This window comes from Dama dama, chromosome 29, assembly GCF_033118175.1.
Source record: "Dama dama isolate Ldn47 chromosome 29, ASM3311817v1, whole genome shotgun sequence".
NCBI lineage: Eukaryota > Metazoa > Chordata > Mammalia > Artiodactyla > Cervidae > Dama > Dama dama.
The window spans coordinates 32,653,180-32,675,194 of NC_083709.1; the positions used below are offsets into that span (position 1 = coordinate 32,653,180).

At 38.0% G+C, this 22,015-nt stretch overlaps 1 protein-coding gene across 4 annotated transcripts in view; it reads right to left on the reverse strand.

Annotated features, from left to right (window-relative positions):
* Positions 1-22,015, reverse strand: part of FOCAD (focadhesin) — a 286,671-nt gene that overhangs the window by 219,122 nt on the left and 45,534 nt on the right. For all 4 annotated transcript variants that reach the window (XM_061132648.1, XM_061132649.1, XM_061132647.1 and 1 more), the window contains one exon: positions 13,163-13,267. In XM_061132648.1, coding sequence (XP_060988631.1) covers positions 13,163-13,267 — 105 coding nt within the window. The remainder of the gene's footprint in view (positions 1-13,162; positions 13,268-22,015) is intronic.

Below are 22,015 nucleotides of genomic sequence, written 5' to 3' on the forward strand. Positions count from 1 at the left end.
CAGGCAGATTCTGCTCCGCTGAGCCACCAGGGAAGCCTAGTTACTGACTTAGACATCTGGAAAATTAATTTTTCCAGAGAATTGATTATGTCAGATCCAAGTGAAAATTTGTAGGAATAATATACAATATTGATTCCAAGAAATTTAAAACCTTGACAGAGAAAGGAAGTCCAAATTAAGAACACTGAACATTATTGCTGATTAACATTGATTGCCATTATACTATTTCAACTTGGTACAACTAAGCTAAAATCAATTATAATTGCCAAAATTTTGTTTTAATACTTCAAATGTAATGAAGAAAAGAGCTAAATTTTCCCTTGTGAATCACTACAATGGCATGTGAATGCACATATAAAATAATATATAAAGCTTTATGCTTTATAGAATGGACATAGTTTTTAATTCAATCTACTTCATTGTGCAGTTGCCATACATGAAGTTTTCTCAGTCTGGCTCTACGGACATTTGGAGTCAGATAATTCTTTGACATAGGGGTTGTTCAATATACCATGGGATATTCAGCAGCATTCCTGGCCTCTACCCACTAGACGCTAAGAGCGTTCAGTCTAGTTACATGACAATCAAAAATGTCTCTAGACATTATCAATGTCCCCTGGGGCCACAACTGCCCCTGGTTAAGAACCACTGAACTAAGTAAAATGGCAAGCACCGAGCAAAGTACAAAACTAACTCAAACATGGTACTAGCCCTGAGCTAGTCAAAAAGACAATGATTCTACTGTTATCCTTCTTTAAAAGCAATCAATCAATCATGTCCAAAATTTTAAGTTTCTTATAGAAATATAGTCATCCAATAATAACATTAGGTGCACAAAGGTAATGGTACAGTAGAAAATAGAAGACTTAGAATGGAAAGCAAATGTACAATTATTCCTTGCAAAAAAACAGAAACATGTTCCAAAATAAACAAACAGTATTAAATATTACACATGCTAATCTGGGTATGATAGAAAATAGTGTTAATTTCCTATTTAAAATACTATAATTAGCACATTTTAAATGTCCTAAGGCTAAGTATAGTTCACTCTTCATATAGTCGAGGATTTATTCTTAAATTTATAGATTATTCAAGATTTTTCTTTCCTTTCTTTTTGCTGCTTATTAGCCATTCCACTTCTTCCAAGTACCTCTGAGAAAGGTCAAGGTAAATCTACAGTTCAAACTTTACTCGTCATTAGAAGCACTATTGAGGAATTTAAAAATGTGATACGAAAGAACATCAAAACAAACCCTGGGTTATGCCTTAAAATGTCAATTATTCCCCAAACTGGTAGTCAAGTCATAAAGAGTAAGTTGACTACAACACTTTATTCAAAATGATAGATAGGTTGAACATACAATCAACCTGATCACTTGTAAAGCTAACAATGGCAGACAATAAGCTCTATACAATTTTGAAAAGCAAACACAAATGTGGGGCACCGAAGTCATTATTTACATAAGCTGTGCCTACACAGCATCATCCGAATCATTTACTGTTAAATGCTGCCACATCCACGTCTCAGAAACAAAAACTAGAAATGGAGAGGTGATGTGAAATAGTGGGGGGAAAACATTGAATTAAAGAAAAGAATCAAGAGTTCCAAATTCACCTTCTGTCTCTGCAACACACTGTGTGATCTCAAGCAAGAGAATTAACCTCTCTTGCTTGGGCAAGAGTTTCTTCAGCTGTAAAATGAGGAGACCAGACCAAGTACCTTCCAGGGATAAAGTTCTATAACCCAAGTCACCCATTAAAGCTCTAACCTTTGAACTACTCAAGATTAGAGGTGGAACCAAAGCCTCTAAAGGCAGAAAGCGATAAAGATGGCTCTCAACTATTAATAATTCTATGCCAAGTTTAAATAGCTCTAAGGCCAACGTCTAATAAAACCTAAGGCCTCAAAACAGTGGTCTCCTATTTTTATCCCAAATAAGTAAATCACCCTATATTTTTCATTTCAAAAAGAAATGCAGTACTGTATCCAGAATAAGCCCACAGAAAATTTCAAATCAGGATTTCCTAACTCTTAAGACATCCATCCAATAGGCTCTGCTTTCTTCTTTTTTTTTTTATATTTGCGTGTATTTTTTTTTTCATTTATTTTTATTAGTTGGAGGCTAACTTCTTAAAAGAGAATAACATTGTTTCTGAAGATTGAAGTCAATACAAAACAGGCAACCAGGTCACCCTTCATTGGCGTCTGGTGCCTCTAATTTCTCCTTCACTCTGTGGTTTTTAATATTGCTGTTGTTGTTTTCCTGCCACAGATGAGCCAGTTTGTTGTATGTTCTTTGGCACTTGCCCATTTCATAATTTGTAAATGTTTTAACTGCCATTTTAAGTAAAGCATTTAACACAGTACCTAACACAAAGAATACTTTGAAAATGTGGTTCTAATATGATTATCATGCAGGTAAATTTGTATCTTAAACTAGAGCCTAAGCAGCTTGAAAGCTGGGTCTCTATCTTCTTACTCTTATGCTTCCCTTTCAGTGCCATATGCACATTTTAATAAATGTAACAAACACACACTTTTCCCAAAGAACCTTTTTAAACTCTTTGAATGGATCATGAAAAACCAACATCACAACTCCTCTAAGTACACTGTTTCAAAGTTAACAACGGTTCAGAGGGGGAAAAAAAAAAAAAAAGCGCAGAAGCAGGCAGAGTTCCTACCTAATACTTCAGGACTCCCCACCCTTTAATAACATTGTCAACAACACACAGCAGTGCATGCATCTTAACAGACTGGAGTGCGGGAAGGAATAAATGATAAATTTGTGGTTCCACTAGACTAGCACAGAGACAACGATAAAATAAGGTATGTAACTAGATTCACCTTTTCAAGTATAAATGCATCAATCTTAATAGAAAAGAAGGAGTAAAAAAAAAAAAACAATAGTCTTGTGGTAGGCAAATCAAAAAGCGAAAGTTATTTGTAACCTTTAGGTCACCTCAACCTTTCTGCTACATCTCCGAATGTAGGAAAGCTATGATTTGATTTATATCATAAATTCAGCGATAGACACAGATTGCCTTTTCTGTGTGAGGAAACAATGCCTGCAGTCACCATGCATTTTCATGCATGCAGCTGTGACCCTGGCGCTTTCAGAAGCATAGCATCGCACTTACTACATCAAATATGCATTTTAAAAGCATTTCTCTACCTGCTCTGAATTTTGATTTGAAAATGTTGGTTAGAAGCCAAAGTAGGGTTAAAATAAGAAAATAGAAAAAAAAAAGCTCAGCAGATTTTAAGATAAAAATGAATAAAAATTGATTTCACAATAAATATTACTATGAAAAAAGAAAAATTAAACGATAATAGTGAATCATTATCTATCCTACAGAGTCTTAAGACAAATGCATTTCATCCACACCAGAAGAAGAAGACTTGGGACAAAAAAAAATTAATTTTGACATTTTTTATTAATTTCCTTTTTTCTTTGGGTCTATAAGGCAGATAGGAAGAAGATAAGATTTCTTAGATAAGAGACTTCATATTACAGTGGTTCTGCCCTCAAAGTGAACCTTTCCCAGGATTCCTATTTTGAGAGGCAGGGTTTTAACACAAAGATGTCTGCCAATGTCAGAAGGCTAGAACTATTTAGATACTAGTTGGTGGCTGGGGGAAACATACAGACACAGGGAGGTTCCAAACATGGATTATTAAGTTACATCCTTAACTGGGAAAGAAAAGAAACTAGAGATAAGATAAATAGGCTAATAAGGCAAAAATCAAAATATTTTGTGCTCTTAAAGACACTTACCAGCAAATCACCATACCAATTTTTAAATTAAGCATGTGCACTTAGAAGAACTTATAAAATATTTCCTGGTGGCAACTGCTAACTGGAAGATAGTATATGTACAAATTATTCTTTAGGTCTGATTTTTAAACACCAAGTGTAAACCCCAGGTGACTGGAACCATAAACTGTGAACAAAGACTCCCCTGGGTGGGAAAGAGGAGGGAAAAGAGGAAGTGAAAACGGAAGCAAAACATGCAGTTTGACAGTAAGAATCAAGTCATATGTGATGTCCACATCTAAAGCATATCTGTATCTCCACTGCCATTAGTAAATCTGAAAGGAGTGGTAGAGTTGGGAAATTACCATTTTGAAATTATCTCAGTGAAAATTAATGGGGGGGGGGCTGTGAATTTAATGAGACACAATATATTCATGGTCTCATAGCATCTTCTCCACAGATTGCTTATTAGTTACAAGAAGAAGATGGTAACTATACGGTAGAGAAACCACATATTACCTTGATAGGGTAATGAAAATTAAAATTACCAGTGAAAGGCAAGATGGACATCAGTGTCTCCAGATGAGATGTCCTGAGAAAGACACAGCAACACTTTCACAGTATTTGAAAATGTCAATGTCATAAAAGATAAAGGATGAGACAATTCCAAATTTTAAAAGACTAAAAAGATGTAACAGTTAAAGGCAACATATGATCCTAAACTGGAGCCTATACACTAAAAATAAAAAGGAAAGAGGTATGAAAAGACGTTATTAAGACAAATGGCAAAACTAGGATATGGTTTATAGGTAAAAGTGTTAAATTTTTTTAAAAAAGTGTTAAATAAACGTTATTTGATAACTGTACTCTGGTTATAGAGAGAATATCCTTGTTCTTAGAAAACATACCCTACTGAATATGTACGATCTACTCTTCAATAGTTTCTAATTCTATAGAGAGAAGGATAATGAGAATGTGGAAAATCAGTGAATTGGGGTAAATGTCAGGTGGAAATTTTCTGTACTATTCTTGCACCTTTTCTGGAACTTTAAAATTCTTTCAAAATAAGTTTAATAAACAAAACCTTCAATGACTTCCCACTACTCTTTAAAGAAAACCCAAAGTCTCTACCATGGCCTTGCATCTTCTAGGCCATGTCTAACTCTCCTGAGCCTCTGTCTTGGCCTCTTCCTCCCTTGAACACTAAGCTCCAGGCATCCTGCCTCCTGTAAGTTTCTCTAGGGCACCAGGCCTTCAGAAAGCAGCAGCTAAGCACATGCTTTTCCCTAGATCTGAGATGCTCTGCACTCTTCACACAGACAATTCCATCTCACCCACCAAAATGGAGAGAAGAGACAATGCAAAAAGAGTTTAATGCTAAGAAGAAGCTAGTTATCAAATTAAAACTGGGGCTACCTTTTGACATCCACAACCACAAACTGGTCTTAGTGCACTGCACATTAGTATTTACCTCAGGACATTTTCTTGTTTCTATTCCATTATCCTAAGAAACAAATGCATTTGCTGCTTCCAAGGTGGCTCAGCTGGTAAAGAATCTGCCTGCAATGTGGGAGATCTGGGTTCAATCCTTGGCATGAAGAATTCCATGGACTGTAGAGCCCATGGGATCGCAGAGTCAGACACAACTGAGTGACTTTCACTTTTCAGGAGGAAAAAAGGTATGAACCACAAAGTACTTCAACCTTCAGGACACACATCTTTAAGATCTCAAAATTAACTCTACATCTAAATAAACTCATAACACAACACAAACAGATATGCAATACTGACAGAGTACATAACTTTCATCTACTCAGGGTATAACCATCCATTGCTATTGGCCTAATCACCCATTTCAGAGCATACCATCTGCCCAAAACATTTAATATTCCCTTTTTTCAGAAAGTACAGCTTGATGTTGATCAGACCAACTCTTTCCATAAACAAGATTCTCAACATGTGATATTTGTGCATGTCAGCCACTGTCTGGCACATCAGAATAACGCATAAATTCTGGAAAAGCAGTTACTGCTCATGAATTCACAGCTATTTCCTCACTTCAGCTGAGGGAAGAGAGATCTTAAAAAGACTGCCATAATATGAATACATAGAGGAAAAATTAAAAGCAAGAGTACATGATAAAATTTTAAGAGAAAAAAAATGGCATATTATAAAGAAAATGAGCCTCTCATAATTTATGAATCTTAAATTTTTAGTTTGGGCTTCCTTGGTGGCTCAGTGGTAAAAACTCACCTGCCAATGCACAGGTTCAATCCCTGGGTGGGAAGGATTCCCTGGAAGAGGAAATTGCAACCCACTCCACTGTTCTCACCTGGGAAACCCCATGGACAGAGGAGCCTGGTGAGCTACAGTCCATGGATTCACAAAAGGATCAGATGTAACTTAGTGACTAAATAATAACAACAACAACAAAATTTAGTCATTCTTTCTTATAATCAAAATACCAGGCAAACGCTGGTTCTCTGCTGCACTTCCTCTATGGTCAGTGTTATAGAGCACTGAAATAACTTAGTTAAAGGTAAGTGTTTATAACAAAGTGGAGTTCAAGCTAACAAGAAGAAAACTTAGACCAAACAAAAAATGGGAGGGGAAAAATAAGCCTGAAATAGAGGATATCTTAGTGGTCCATCTTTCATGGTTTTTTCCTTAAGTGATTAATCTAAAAATTGTTCACAGATTTTAAAAAAAGGAGGGGGGGTTTAAAGTTTTTGAAAACAGTTAAATGTCTAAATCAGAGGTCACAAACAGTTGCCCTTTTATTGCATCTTGTGAGCAGATGTGTTCGGTCTGCCGACTCTGTATTTTGAAAAATAGGAATTGTTTTCCAACATTTATTAGTCAGAATATTTCATATAAAATGTTATTAATATTGAAGGATCTGAAGGTCTGGCGACAACAAAGCCTTATGCCTCACTGCAACTGGCCAGCAGTTCTCAATCCAACTACCACACTAGTAACAATCCAGGAAGCTTTGAAAAATTACCAGTGCTTGAGGCTGACCCCCACTCATTCTTGGGAGAGCCCAGGCATCTACCGTTGAAAGTTCCTCAGAGAACTCTAACAGGGCAACCAGAATTGAGACTCCTGGGCCTAGAGTAAAACTTGCCTATTCTCTCTGTTTAATCACAGTAGCCAATTGTGCTCTATTGCTCTTCCAATTTATCCCCATTCTAGAAGGCCCTGGGAGTTGAAACTCCATTTAAATACCCTCCTTTAATCTTGTCTAAGTCACAAGACTATTGAAGGGTTCAGTTAAGCAAAATGAACTTTACTGGCTACACACACTCTAATCTGATGCATCGCAAAGCATGGTGGGTAAACAGATCATCTGTGTATCCAAATTTCTTCTTAAAGTGTATGCTCCAGACATATACATGAAAAACGCTGAACTCCTTCCACACTAAAACACTGAAAACCATCACTGGTTTGTAGAATGGTGCTGAGGATTCAAGGGATTAGAGCTGATAGAGTTCCTGAAGAACTATGGTTGGAGGTTTGTGACATTGTACAGGAGGTGGTGATCAAAACCATCCCCAAGGAAAAGAAACGCAAAAAGGCAAAATGGTTTTCTGAGGAGGCCTTACAAATAGCTGAGAAAAGAAAAGAAGCGAAAGTCAAAGGAGAAAATGAAAGATACACCCATCTGAATGCAGGGTTCCAAAGAATAGCAAGGAGAGAAAAAAGCCTTCCTCAGTGATCAATACAAAGAAAAAGAGGAAAACAATAGAACAGAAAAGACTAGAGATCTCTTCAAGAAAATTAGAGATACCAAGGGGACATTTCATGCAAAGATGGGCTCGATAAAGGACAGAAATGGTAGGGACCTAACAGAAGCAGAAGATATTAAGAAGAGGGGGCAAGAATATGCAGAACTGTACAAAAAAGATCTCAATGATGCACATAACCACAGTGGTGTGATCACTCACCTAGAGCCAGACATTCTGAAATGTGAAGTCAAGTGGGCCTTAGGAAGCATCACTACAAAAAAAACTAACGGAGGTGATACAATTCCAGCTGTGCTATTTCAAATCCTGAAAGATGATGCTGTGAAAGTGCTGCACTCAATATGCCAGCAAATTTGGAAAACTCAGCAGTGGCCCCAGGACTAGAAAAGGTCAGTTTTCACTCCAGTCCCAAAGAAAGGCAATGCCAAAGACTGTTCAAACTACTGTACAATTGCACTCATCTCACACGCTAGCAAGGTAATGCTCAAAAGTCTCCAAGTGAGGCTTCAACAGTATGTGAACCAAGAACTTCCAGATGTTCAAGCTGGATATAGAAAAGGCAGAGGAACCAAAGGCCAAATTGACAACATCTGTTGAATCATAGAAAAAGCAAGAGAGTTCCAGAAAAACGTCTACTTCTGCTTCATTGGCTACGCTAAAGCCTGTGACTGTGTGTATCACATCAAAGTGTGGAAAATTCTTCAAGAGATGGGAATACCAGACCTGACCTTCCTCTTAAGAAATCCGTATGCAGGTGAGGAAGCAACAGTTAGAACCGGACATGGAACAACAGACCAGTTCCAAATTGGGAAAGGAGTATGTCAAGGCTATATACTGTCACTCTGCTTATTTAACTTATATGCAGAGTACATCATGTGAAATATCATGATGAATAAAGCACAAGCTGGAATCAAGACTGCCAGGGAAAATATCAATAACCTCAGATACACAGATGACATCACCCTTATGGCAGAAAGCGAAGAACTAAAGAGCCATGGCAAACAGATGGGGAAACAATGGAAACAGTGACAGACTTTATTTTGGGGGGCTCTAAAATCACTTCAGCCATGAAATTAAAAGATGCTTACTCCTTGGAAGAAAAGCTATGACAAACCTAGACAGCATATTAAAAAGCAGAGACATTGCCAACAAAGCTATGGTTTTTCCAGTAGTTATGTATGGATGTGAGAGTTGGACTATAGAGAAAGTTGAGTGCTGAAGAATCGATGCTTTTGAACTGTGATGTTGGAGAAGACTCTTGAGAGTCCCTTGGACTGCAAGGAGATCAAACCAGTCAATCCTAAAGGAAATCAGTCCTGAATATTCTTTGGAAGGACTGATGCTGAAGATGAAGCTCCAATACTTTGGCCACCTGATGCAAAGAACTGACTCATTGGAAAAGACCCTGACGCTGGCAAAGATTGAAGGCAGGAGGAGAAGGGGACGACAGAGGATGAGATGGTTGGATGGCAACACCAACTCGATGGACTTGAGTTTGCACAAGCTCCAGGAGTTGGTGACGGACAGGGAAGCCTGGAGTGCTGCAGTCCATGGGGTCGCAAAGAGCTAGACACGACTGAGTTACTGAACTGAACTGAACTGGGCCAGGAGAAATACCACACACCCAAAGGTTTGTGTTTCATTACTTCTGCACCCAAATGTTTATCACAGCATTGTTTACAATATCCAAGATATGGGAACACCCTAAGTACCACTGATGGATGTATGGACAAAGAAGATGTGGTATATATGCACAGTGGAATACTACTGGGCCATAAAAAAGATGAAATCCTGCCATTTGCAACACATGGATGGACACTGAAAGTAATACGCTAAGTGAAATAAGTCCGACAGAAAAGGACAAATACCATATGATTTCACTCACATTTGGAATATTAAAAATAAACAAACCAAGTAAAAACAAACACATAGATACAGAGAACAGGTTAAGTGATTACCAGAGGGGAAGAGGAGTAGGGGGAGGGCAAAATGGGTAAATGAGGTCAACTTTATGGTAACAGATGGAAGCTAAACATTTGGTGGTAAGCATGCTGTAGCATATATCGAGGTCAAAACACAAGGTTGTACACATGAAACAGTAATACAAACCAATGTTTGCTCAACTTTTAAAAAGCTTTAGTAAAAAATAAGATGACCAATATTCTGTTTTACTATATTGCAAGTTAATCAGCTGTTAGGACAAAAAGAAAATCCAACAGTATACTAGCAGAGTCCTTAAATACCATAAAATTATAGTTGAGTTTCCTGCCTAGAAAGCTTACAATTACTTGCCATAATACTTCCATTTTAGATCGACCCTACAACATAACCAAGGAAAACCTTTCCGTGAAGTTCTAAGCTCCTCATATCCTTTTTATGTTTTCATACACAGCTCATCAGTTTCCTCTCCAAGGCTGGATGATATTGCTCACCAACATGTGGCATACAAGACTCTAAAACAGCATGACAATTTTATGATTGACTCAGGTAATCATAGCTCTCCTGAGGGAAATCTGCTCTTCAGGCTCACCTCTCCTGCGTTTCTGCCATCCACAATCCCCCGTGGAGGAACCTCAGGCTCTTACACACTCAATTACACTCTACTGATTTATAGTGCCATACAGCCATTCACATGAGGGCCCTCCATAAACATTACTGGATTATACCAACTCAAGTGATTGATTCTGGACCTCTTAATGTGCCACCACTCTACAAACAATCCTTATATATTCAGTATAATTTCAGTTCTTCAAACAGGACTCCCTATCCACACCTTGCATCTATTGTCTTCTGAGAACAAGCCTACGGCTAGAAGAGCCAACTACTGGAGAAAATAAACTATAGACAGAAAACAGGTGAAACATTACAGGTAACAAAGTTTAGCACTCACTCACAGGGAGCACCATCAGTGTGAAAATCTAATTATTCTGCATGACTAAAAATGTCCTTAAATCATCATCAGAAAAACTAAGATGGCTATGATCCACCTGGAAAATCTCACCAGAATGCAAACTCTGATTCAGGTAACCTGAGATGGGGTCTGAGATTCCATTCCTAACAAGCTCCCAGGAACTGCCAATGCTGTTCAAAGCTCTGCTACTTAAAGTATGGTAGAGAAACAGCAGTATCAGCATCACCTGGGAGCTTGTTAGACCAGAATACGAAGCCCATGTCAGGTCTAAGGAAAGAGAATCTGCCATTCAACAAGGACTTAGGTGATGAAAATGGATGGTAGAGAGCAGCTAACACACCATCTTATACTCACTGTTGATCAGAATCACCTGGGACTTCTCTGAATCTGATTCAGGTGGTCTAGGGTATTTCATTGTTCCTATGTTCATCTGTTTTTGGGCATACCCAGACTTAGCGACTGAACAGTGGCAGCAAAAGGTGGTTCTCATGAACAGCCAGTGTTGAGAATCAATGAAATTAAAAACATTTAATTGAGTAGCTCTAGGTTGATAGAGCTATGGTTAATGGGTGAGGAATTTGAGGAAATGATGAAAATGTCCTAAAATTGATTATGGCAATGATTGTATGACTATGTGAATATACTAAAAATCACTGAATTGTATACTTTAAACAGGCCACTTGTACAGTACAGTATGTGAACTATATTTCAATAAAGCTGTTAAGTAAAATTTTAAAACTCCAGTAGCTTTTCTATTTTAAAATAAGTAAATAACTCCTCCTGAATAACAATGAAGTGGAATTATTTCCTATCCCAGAACTCTGCCCCAAGAGTGCGAACCCCTTTTAAAAAAAAGAGAGCACAAATGCTTGCATGACCCATCTGGAAACATTAAGTACTGTTCATTTACTCCTTAGGTTCAATCCTGGTTAAGGTGATGTATATTTTTAAAAGAAAAGCATATTTATCAATTTGGAAAAGTTTACCCTTCACACCCAGTTTCCAGAGGATTTTCAAAGAAATAATTTTCCTTTTGCTTCCCCAACTTAAAATTAATGAGTTAACTAATAAGTTAACAATGAATTAACTAATCCATTGTACTACATTCTTCCAACTGTTCTATATTTTTGAAAACATTCAAAAAACATGTTAAGGGGACTTCCCTGGTGGTTCGGTAGTTAAGAGTCTGCCCTGCAATGCAGGGAACATGGGTTCAATTCCTCATTGAGGAACCAAGATCCCACATGCTGTGGGGTAACTGAGCCCACGGAAACTCGATAATATGCTCATAAAAATAAAGGAGATGCTAAGTAGCACTAAACTAACAGGAAGGATCACTGTAATATATGAGACACTGTTTACTTACTATCAAAAGGAAAGTACTATACATGTATGTAACAGGTACTATATATTAGGAGAGGCATTCATGGCTTCTGATAGCAGTGATGTCAAATGCTTGAAACTGCAGGTTTTATATGCTCAAGCCAATGACAATTCCCAAGTAAGGTCTACTTTGCCCACTGGATCACCACAGCTTATGTAAGTCATTTTTCCCAGAACCAGTGCCCTTGTTTAGGGTGCCATGCATTCATTCTTTATAAACAGGTATATTCTAGATGCATCACTGAACAGATTTTTTTAGGACAATATACACTGATTATGGGACATCTTCTGGCATCCTTTACTAAGTGGGAGCCCCTCTCTTATGAAATGACTTTCTAGGACCTTCAGGGCAATGGTTAAGGTCACCTTCACAAGTAAGTATGCCTTCCCTTGCCCAAACTCTCCCATAAAATTCAGTGCATTTCACTGGAACTATTGCTCTATACACACACACACACACACACACACACACACACTATGTTACATTCTATGGCCTCCTGCATTGCATGCAGATACTTTACTCTCTGAGCCACCAGAGAAGCCCTATATCAGTCAGTTCAGTTCAGTTCAGTCACTCACTCATGTCTGACTCTTTGCGACCCCATGAATCGCAGCACGCCAGGCCTCCCTGTCCATCACCAACTCCCGGAGTTTACTCAAACTCATGCCCATCAAGTCGGTGATGCCATCCAGCCATCTCATCCTCTGCCGTCCCCTTCTCCTCCTTCCCCCAATCCCTCCCAGCATCAGGGTCTTTTCCAATAAGTCAACTCTTTGCATGAGGTGGCCAAAGTACTGGAGTTTCAGCCTCAGCATCAGTCCTTCCAATGAACACCCAGGACTGAACTCCTTCAGGATGGACTGGTTGGATCTCCCTGCAGTCCAAGGGACTCTCAAGAGTCTTCTCCAACACCACAATTCAATATAGATAACAACAAAAAGGCAATTCAATGCTGTTAATTACTGACCCTGCCTTGGGTAACAACCCTTGGCTAGTCCCGTTACTTTTTACAGTGAGGAAGTTTACCTTCCTGCTTTTAATACATTTGTTCAATGAACTCCAGTTTTCACAGTATTGGGAAGATGATTCTATATCCCAGATCAAAATGAATGACCTGAATTTTGGACCAAAGATTCCAGTTCCAAGGAAGCAAGCTGAAAGCCACAGTGATGATACTCAGCATACAATAGAGAGTCAATTCTATCTCAATCCTGAGTGTTGGAAATACTAACTCCCTGAGAGGTTAAGACTCACAGTCTCTGAGAACTTAAATAACTAATTCTTAATGAATTAGCATGTCTTAATTCATAATTTATTTAACAACTCGCTTAAAAAAAAGTTTCAAAAGAAAGGAGAAAAGGCTTACCTAATATTATATATATCCCGAATGTTCTTCTCCCCACTGTGTCCTTCCTTAACAGCTTGCATTTGTAATAGTTTCATAATGGCTTTTATCAAGCCATGTGTATTTCTGTAAAGAAATATAACAGCATGTCAAACGTTATAAAGTGAGCAGTCTACTCAGGTACTTAACCCTACCACTTTTGAATAGGTGAATATTGCCACCCACACTGAATAGCAGCCATCCGCATACACCTAGCTTATTCCATAGCACAGCCAAGAAGAGCCCTACAAGCGCCCATTCAACACAACGAAAGGAGGAGAAGCGAAGCCAAAGAATCAAACCACCAACCTATCTATCACCTCACTACATACACTTGGGGGAAAATCAATCAGGGAAAAGCAAACATTAGCCCACATAATTGCAGGCAGTGACCACATCAATTACCCACACTGAATAATCAAGTCCTTCATTTATAAATATTAGCAGACCATGAAAAAAAACAAGACAGATGAAATGGAATGACCACTCAAAAAAAAGTGGGCCAGGGGACAAATCAGAGCAAATAACCCCCATTAAAACAAAGTTAACGGGAGCAGGGAATAGAAATTTAAGTTTTCTCCTTATTCTCTGTAAGAAGCAGCAGGATAATAAATCAGAAAAAATGGCCTGCTTTTTAAATTTTTTTTCCTGTTACTACTGTTTTCTAACTATTAAATAGGATTTTATTTCAGCTTTCGTGAGGTAAAACTAACAAAAACAACTGTAATATAATGTGTACAACATGATTTACGTGTGCATTTTAAAATGGTTGCCATAATCAAGTTAACACATATATCACCTCACATAGTTACTTTTTATTTTTCATTTTTTTGGGTAAAATGCTAAATACTCTTAGCAAATTTCAAGTACACAATACAACACTGTTGACTTTAGTTACCATGCTGTACATTAGATCCTCAGAACTTAATCATAACTGGAAGCTTGTATCTTTTGACCAGCATCTCCCCATTTCTCCTACCTACCCCTGGCAACCACCATTTTACTCTCTGCTTCTATCTGTTCAATTTCTTTTTTCAAATTCCACATATAAGTGGTACCATGTGGTATTTATCTTCCTCTGTCTGGGTTATTTCACCTAGCACAATGCTCTCCAGGTTCACCCATGTTGTCACAAATTACCCTGATCTCTTTAAATTAAAGATTCCCCCTGGGAATGAGAAAGAAATAAAGATTATTTGCTAAATGAAAAAAAAAAACAATATTGTAAAAATCAGAGCTGTTAATAATTATGGAGCATCTATTGTAAGCTAAGTACTCTCTTAAGTGCTTAACATGTATTATATCATTACTATCTAGAAATCACCGCTAACTTTACCGTAGGGCTAGGACAAGACCTGGACTTAATTAATAAAAGTCATTTAGGGCAATTATGTTGAGATGTTATTTACTGTACCCTTTTAGGGCATTAAAAGTTTTACAACTGGTAAAAGGTTTGGCCATGCTGTCCAATATTGGCCAGTGGACACACCTGGCTACTGGGCTACTGAGCCCAGTGGCTAATCCACACTGGGATGGGCTGTAGTGTAAAGTACACGCCGTATTTAAAAGACTTAGGGACTTCCCTGGTGACCCAGTGGTTGAAAACCGCCTGCCAATGTGGGAGTCATGAGTTTGATCCCTGGTCCAGGAAGATCCCATGTGCCACAGAGCAACTAATCCCATGCACCACAATAAAAGAAGCCATTGCAGTGGGAAGCCCAAGCCCAGCAAGGAAAAGGGGCCCTCACTCGCGGCAACTAGAGAAAGTCCACACATCAAAGAAGACCCAGCAAAGATAAAAATAAACAAACAAGAGCAACAAAATATACTTTAACAAAAAGACTAAGAACACAAAAATAGACTGTAAAATAACATGTAGTTTTTTATATTGATTACATCTTGATTACATACATATTTTTGATATATGAGGTTTCACAAAAGAGATTATTAAAGTTAATACCACTGGTTTCTTTTTACTTTTTAATGTGGCTACTAGAAAATTTTGAATTATATATGTGGTTCACACTTGTGGCTCAGAATATATTTCTATTTCACAGTACTGCTAAAGACACTCTGGGTTTATTTCCTAAGTAGATTCTTTGGTAAGCAGTGAGGTTTCTCTTGCAGTTGAAGCATTTCCCACAATCTACACAACAGTATGTTTTCTTTTCCACATGGCTCCTCTTATGACCATGCAGTGTACATTCATGAATGAGTGTTTTGTGACAGGCATCACACAAGCATGGTTTCTCTCCTATGTGGATCCTCTGGTGAAGAGAGACGTCTCAACATTGCCTAAGCCTGTTCGCTAAGATTCTCTTTCCTGTGTGTTCTTTGCTGTATGTCAAACCGAGGTTTAGCTTTTCTCATATACCCTATATGGGTGTTAATGTCAGTTCCACTTTGCTTTCACTAAAAATATGGCCAGTGAATCCTACTGTGACTCAGTGAAAATTAAAAAGTAAATTTTTAAAAAACTATTGGGAAGTACAGTTGTCTTAGAAAGGTCTGATGGCATGGTATCCCCTTGGGAACAGAGGTTCTGTCTTAATGTTCTTCCCTCATGACTGCTCAGATCCTTCCAGGAGCCTCAGATTCTTCCAGGAGCCTTCTCTGTTGACACTCTTGAGTTTCTACAGTCCTCTTACTCTAAAGCTTAGGAAGAAGATATCTTAACATCCAAACATTCAGAATAAATTCCTTCTTTACAATTCCTCACACCCTTCGCTTTTACAGAATGAGACCCATCCTGCAGCTAAGGACCCTGGACTTTAAGAAACGGTATTTTCCAGTCTATGCTCCAGCTCTTCACAAGTCTGCACACTTTCCTTTACCAAGATCTAGAGATCCTTCAGCATGGAGATCATAACTGATTCTATCACTAGTTTATCAAGAACCTACTCTGGGTGTGAAAGTCTGATCTCAGTCATAGATGGCTTTTAGCGGCTCCTTGGAGCTTCAGGGGGATTCAATTCCTGCAAATATGCAAATTGGCTAAAGCTAATTCATCAGGCCTCAATGCTACAATCTTGCTTTTTGAAAGTTCAGTTCAGTCGCTCAGTCGTGTCCGACTCTGTGACCCCATGAATAGCAGCAAGCCAGGCCTCCCTGTCCATCACCAACTCCTGGAGTTCACTCAAACTCATGCCCATCGAGTCGGTGATGCCATCGAGCACAAACCCTACAACTCTGACCCAAGCCAGTGCCTAGATTTTCTACAAGACTATGAAATCTCTGGTCTATACCTATGTCTAGCAGACAAATTCTAATCATCACTGAGTCAGTGAGCAGTTCCAGATTCCTCTGCCTGCCTGAGGCCTATCACCGGAGGTCTACTGTGGTTTTTTGCCTTGGTGAGAGCACCACTATGTGTTCAGAATTTTCCTTGTCTTCTCATCTTCAATGTTTATGCAACTGACGATCAGCTTTAAAGCTGATTTCAGCTAAAAATAACCCCATTTATATATGGATGAAATGGAGATGGAAAAAGTCTAGACCTCACCTAGTAACCTCATAAGACCACTCCCTGGGCCTAATGATGAGTTTAAAGGGTACTCATATTAAATGATCAGTATTGATTGAATTTCTGGCTGAATTTCTTCCATGAAATATGAATTCATTAAATAATCCCTTCTTGTATGTAAAACTAAATTGGTTTTCCTTATCTACTGATTTATTTGTCATATGAATAGTTTTAGAGAAGATGGATAACAGACACGATTTTTAACCAACTGGGGTCACTTACTTCTTTGTGAAAGCAGTACAATCACACAGAAATCACACACATCCTATGTACATTTAATTCAAGGCATTTCCAAGAACCACTGTGGCCTGTAAATTTTCAGCTTTTTTAAATCTTTAAGTTATACCTTGATTTTATCTGTGGGCTGAGATTTTACTATGTGGATAACTGAATCCATACTATATTTTAAGCAAGAGTGTATGTAACATGAATAGATTATGAATTTTGAAAGATGATGGCATCAATAAATCATGTGTAGATCCATTCAAGTAGTAACATAGTTGCATTAAATTCAATTGAATAATTTCTTAAAATTTTAAATATTTCAAGTGGGCTGAGAGGGATGGATGGTTTCAGATTTTCATTTAAATCCCTGCTTTAATTCAAATTAACTGGGAAATGTTGGGCAAGTCACTTAATGCCTACGAGCAAGTCACTTAATGCCAACATTCTCATCTAAGCAACTTGGAATCATAATAATAAACTCAATCATGTGTTGTTTTAAAGAATAAATTACTGTATGTCAGTAAAGTGTCTGGTTATTTTTTTGATAAATTAATAATCTAATACTTATACCATTAAGATTGCAATGTTTCTCCCTTTGTAAGGTTATGCAAACAAAAGTGTCAGAGTTCATGAATGCAAAAAACCTAGAACATTCCTAAAACTAATATAGTTAAGTCATAAATGCCTAAATCCTAGCATTTTCCATCTTTCTTCACAAAAACCTCTTTCTCTTGTTTTCAAGCCATTGTTACTCTGCATCTGAGATTTGTTGTTACAAAATTCAGTTTAGTTCAGTCGTGTCTGACTCTTTGCAACCCCAGTACAGCCAGGCCTCCCTGTCCATCACCAACTCCTGGAGTTCACCCAAACTCATGTCCATTGAGTCGGTAATGCTATCCTTTAGGAGACAGGAAGAATAAAAGAAAAGCAGGCCCCAGCAAGGGCCGCAAAAGAAATTTATAATTATTGATAAACTGGATGCTATAAAGTATGAGACTCTTGGAACAAGTCCAGAGGGAACAGTTCATAATCTTGAAAACAAGATCTGATCCTGGGGTCAGAAAACTGATCCCAGACTGTTTCTCAACTGGCATTTCAGAGTCACACGTTTTATGTATCTGGTGGAAAATCTATAGATAAGACTATTAGTCATAGTTACTGATTTGTTATTGATTACTGTTTCCTAATTACTCAATGGTTAATGATCATTTTGTTCTTTGGCCCCAAAGGCCACATGAGTTATAGTTTAACTCCCTGCATATTCTTTCATTCACAGCTCAAAGTATAATAAAGCTGGCTTGGATTCAGTTTCGGGACCGTCACCTTGGAGCGGTGTTGGTCCCTGATCCTCGTTTTTCTCTGAATTTTTCTGTCTTGTTTCTCATTCTCTTACCGTAACACACTTTCGGAAACCCTGCTTGTCGAGCCCGTCTCGACACCATCCAACCATCTCATCCTCTGTCGTCCCCTTTTCCTCCTGCCCTCAATCTTTCCCAGCATCAGGGTCTTTTCAAATGAGTCAGCTCTTAATATGAGGAGGCCAAAGCATTGGAGTTTCACCTTCAACATCAGTCCTTCCAATGAACACTTAGGACTAATTTCCTCTAGGATGGACTGGTTGGATCTCCTTGCAGTCCAAGGGACTCTCAAGAGTCTTCTCCAACACCATAGTTCAAACGCAGCAATTCTTCAGTGCTCAGCTTTCTTTATAGTCCAACTCTCACATCCATACATGACCACTGGAAAAACCATAGCCTTGACTAGACAGACCTTTGTTGGCAAAGTAATGTCTCTGGTTTTTAATATGCTGTCTAGGTTGGTCATAACTTTTCTTCCAAGGAGTAAGCATCTTTTAATTTCATGGCTGCAATCACCATCTGCAGTGATTTTGGAGCCCAAAAAATTAAAGTCAGCCACTGTATCCAGTTTCCCCATCTACTTCCCATGAAGTGATGGGACCAGATGCCATGATCTTAGTTTTCTGAATGTTAAGCTTTAAACCAACTTTTTCACTCTCCTCTTTCACTTTCATCAAGAGGCTCTTTAGTTCTTCTTCACTTTCTGCCATAAGGGTGGTGTCATCTGCATATCTGAGGTTATTGATATTTCTCCTGGCAATCTTGATTCCAGCTTGTGTGTCTTCCAGCCCAGCATTTCTCATGATGCACTCTGCATATAAGTTAAATAAGCAGGGTGACAATATACAGCCTTGACGTACTCCTTTTCCTATTTGGAACCAGTCTGTTGTTCCATGTCCAGTTCTAACTGTTGCCTCCTGACCTGCATATAGGTTTCTCAGAAGGCAGGTCAGGTGGTCTGGTATTCCCATCTCTTTCAGAATTTTCCACAGTTTATTGTGATCCACACAGTCAAAGGCTTTGGCATAGTCAACAAATTAAAAATCTGTAACTGAATTCTGTATGACTGAAGAAAGAGGTTACAACAATTTGAATAGTGCTAAAAATCAAAATAATAAAAGAAAAAAACATAGTCATTAGAGAAGCTAAAATCAAAGAAAGGAGAGAAGAAAATTTCAAAGTCTTCAAATTGAAAGGGCTACCAAGTGCTAGGCAAGAGTCTTGAAAAAATTAATTGCTAACATTTCCCAAATCCAAAAATGAGAAAAAAAAAAATCCTATGAACTTTCAGTTATAAAATAAAATCTGAAAAATAAAGACTATTAGACTGACATCATATCTAAACTGGCATAAGAATTCTCATCTATAATGCTAAATGAAGCAATGCATATGGAATTATGAGGGAAAGGTTTATATAACTTAATAAATCTAACCCTCCCGGAATAACTAAGTGTAATGTATGAAGACAAAAGAAATAATTTTCAGACATAATTCTCTGAAAGTTTTTCTTAAAGAGGCTCTCCAGTTAAAAGATAATGTATAATGATTATACAACTTTGTAAATATACCAAAAACCACTGAATTGTACACTTTATAAGAATGATTTTAATAAATGAATTATACCAAGAAAACTGTTTTTTTTTAAAGATAAAGGACGAGAAAGAACTAAATAGATCAAAAGATACAGAATACAAAGAACTTTGGTCACCAAGGAATTCCTTGGTGGTCCAGTGGGTAGGACACAGTGCTTTCACTGAGGGTTCAATCCCTGGTTAGGAAACTAAGATGCCACAAGCCACTCAGTGTGAATTAAAAAAAAAAAAAACTTTGGTCAGAATGAATAGCAGAAGAATTTATAATCCAGTCTTTAACACTTTTCAAATGTCACTATAAAGATTAAAGTGACTGTTAAGAGAGGTATTGGAGGGAAAAGTGTAAAAAAGACAAAAAAATGAAGATGACCTGTCATAAAAATTCCAAATCACTGTAGCAAAGTTAATGGGGAAGGGTTCTGGGGAAAGAAAACATAAAATTAACGTGAGAGATAAACTGAGATGAAATATCTATTACATATATGACAAATATCCACAAAACAAAAATAAGCAACAAAATAAAACAAATCATATAACAGAAAAGTGAGGAGAGAATAGAGATAAGCAGATCACAGAAGAGTCAGATTCATAATATCCAGTGTGGATGAGTGAATGGGGAATAAGTATTTTCAGGTTGAGCATACATTTGTTCAGACTTTCAGTTCAGTTCAGTTCAGTCACTCAGTCGTGTCCGATTCTGCGACCCCATGAATCGCAGCACGCCAGGCCTCCCTGTCCATCACCAGCTCCCAGAGTTTACTCAAACTCATGTCCATTGAGTCGGTGATGCCATCCAGCCATCTCATCCTCTGCCGTCCCCTTCTCCTCCTGCCCCCAATCCCTCCCAGCATCAGGGTCTTTTCCAATGAGTCAACTCTTCACATGAGGTGGCCAAAGTATTGGAGTTTCAGCCTCAGCATCAGTTCTTCCAATGAACATCCAGGACTGAAATTAGGGAGGGCAATTTGGCAGTATCCATAAAAAGTTTAAATGCAGTCTTTTCCCCATAAATTGCGTTCCTAACAACCTATCATGGGAATTCCCTGGTGGTCCAGCAGTTAAGACTCCACATTCTCACTGCCAGGGATCTTGAGTTTGATCCCAAGTCAGAGAACTAAGATTCCAAAAACCTTGAGGCACACCCCCAAAAAAATGACTTACCACATAGAAATACCCTTACATATACCCAAAAGAAGATCCATTTGTTATTTTAAAGAAATAGAAGAAGAAAACTACATTTGACAATGGAGAAATATTTAAAATAAGATATAATCATATCAAAAATCATATCATAAAATATGACGTAATCATATAGTCTGCAGCTATTAATAAAGATGCAAACAGATCTATGCAAAGACGTCCCAACATATATTAAGTGAAAAAAAAAGTTTTAGAACACTATACATATGAATAGAACATTCAGTTTGAAAATACTTGAAGTGTATGGGGCTATAAGTAGAGTATGGGCTTTTTTTTATATGTCTAGAAATGGGGCTCCAGTTTCACTGGAATTAGCTGGTCCCTGATTCTGTGTGCCTGGATCTGATTTCAGATCACCCTAACTTTCCCAAGATGGTTGGATGGCATCACCAACTCAAGGGACATGAGTTTGAGCAAGTTCCGGGAGATGGTGAAGGACAGGGAAGCCTGGGATACTGCAGTCCACGGGGTTGCAAAGAGTCGGATAGGACTGAGGGACTGAACAACGACTTTCCCTATATTCTAGAGGAAACAAAATTAATGTTTGGAGGAACCTCTGAGCCACCCTTCACGCCCTATGCCCTTCTGGTACTGTCACTTCCTAGTTCTACCAGGGCCCAACAAGAAAGTGAATTTTTAAAAAGAAAAGAAAGAGAAAATGACGAAAAGGAAAAATTTTACCACTTACTACTTTCACAACCTGCAAGTGCCATTGCTTGAGTTTTCAAAAAAGTATCTATTACTTCTATTTTTCTAAATAGTGAAAAAAGGGAGGTGAGATTTATAATCTCAAGGTGAGGTGGGACTCACTGAACACAAATAGAAGATTAAACCTTGTCTCCTAGATAGACAGTCTAAGCAGAAATTTAAATAAACAATGAAATAGCTCGGTATCATTTATTGAGAACCTGCCTTCAGTCATAGTTTAGCACCGACA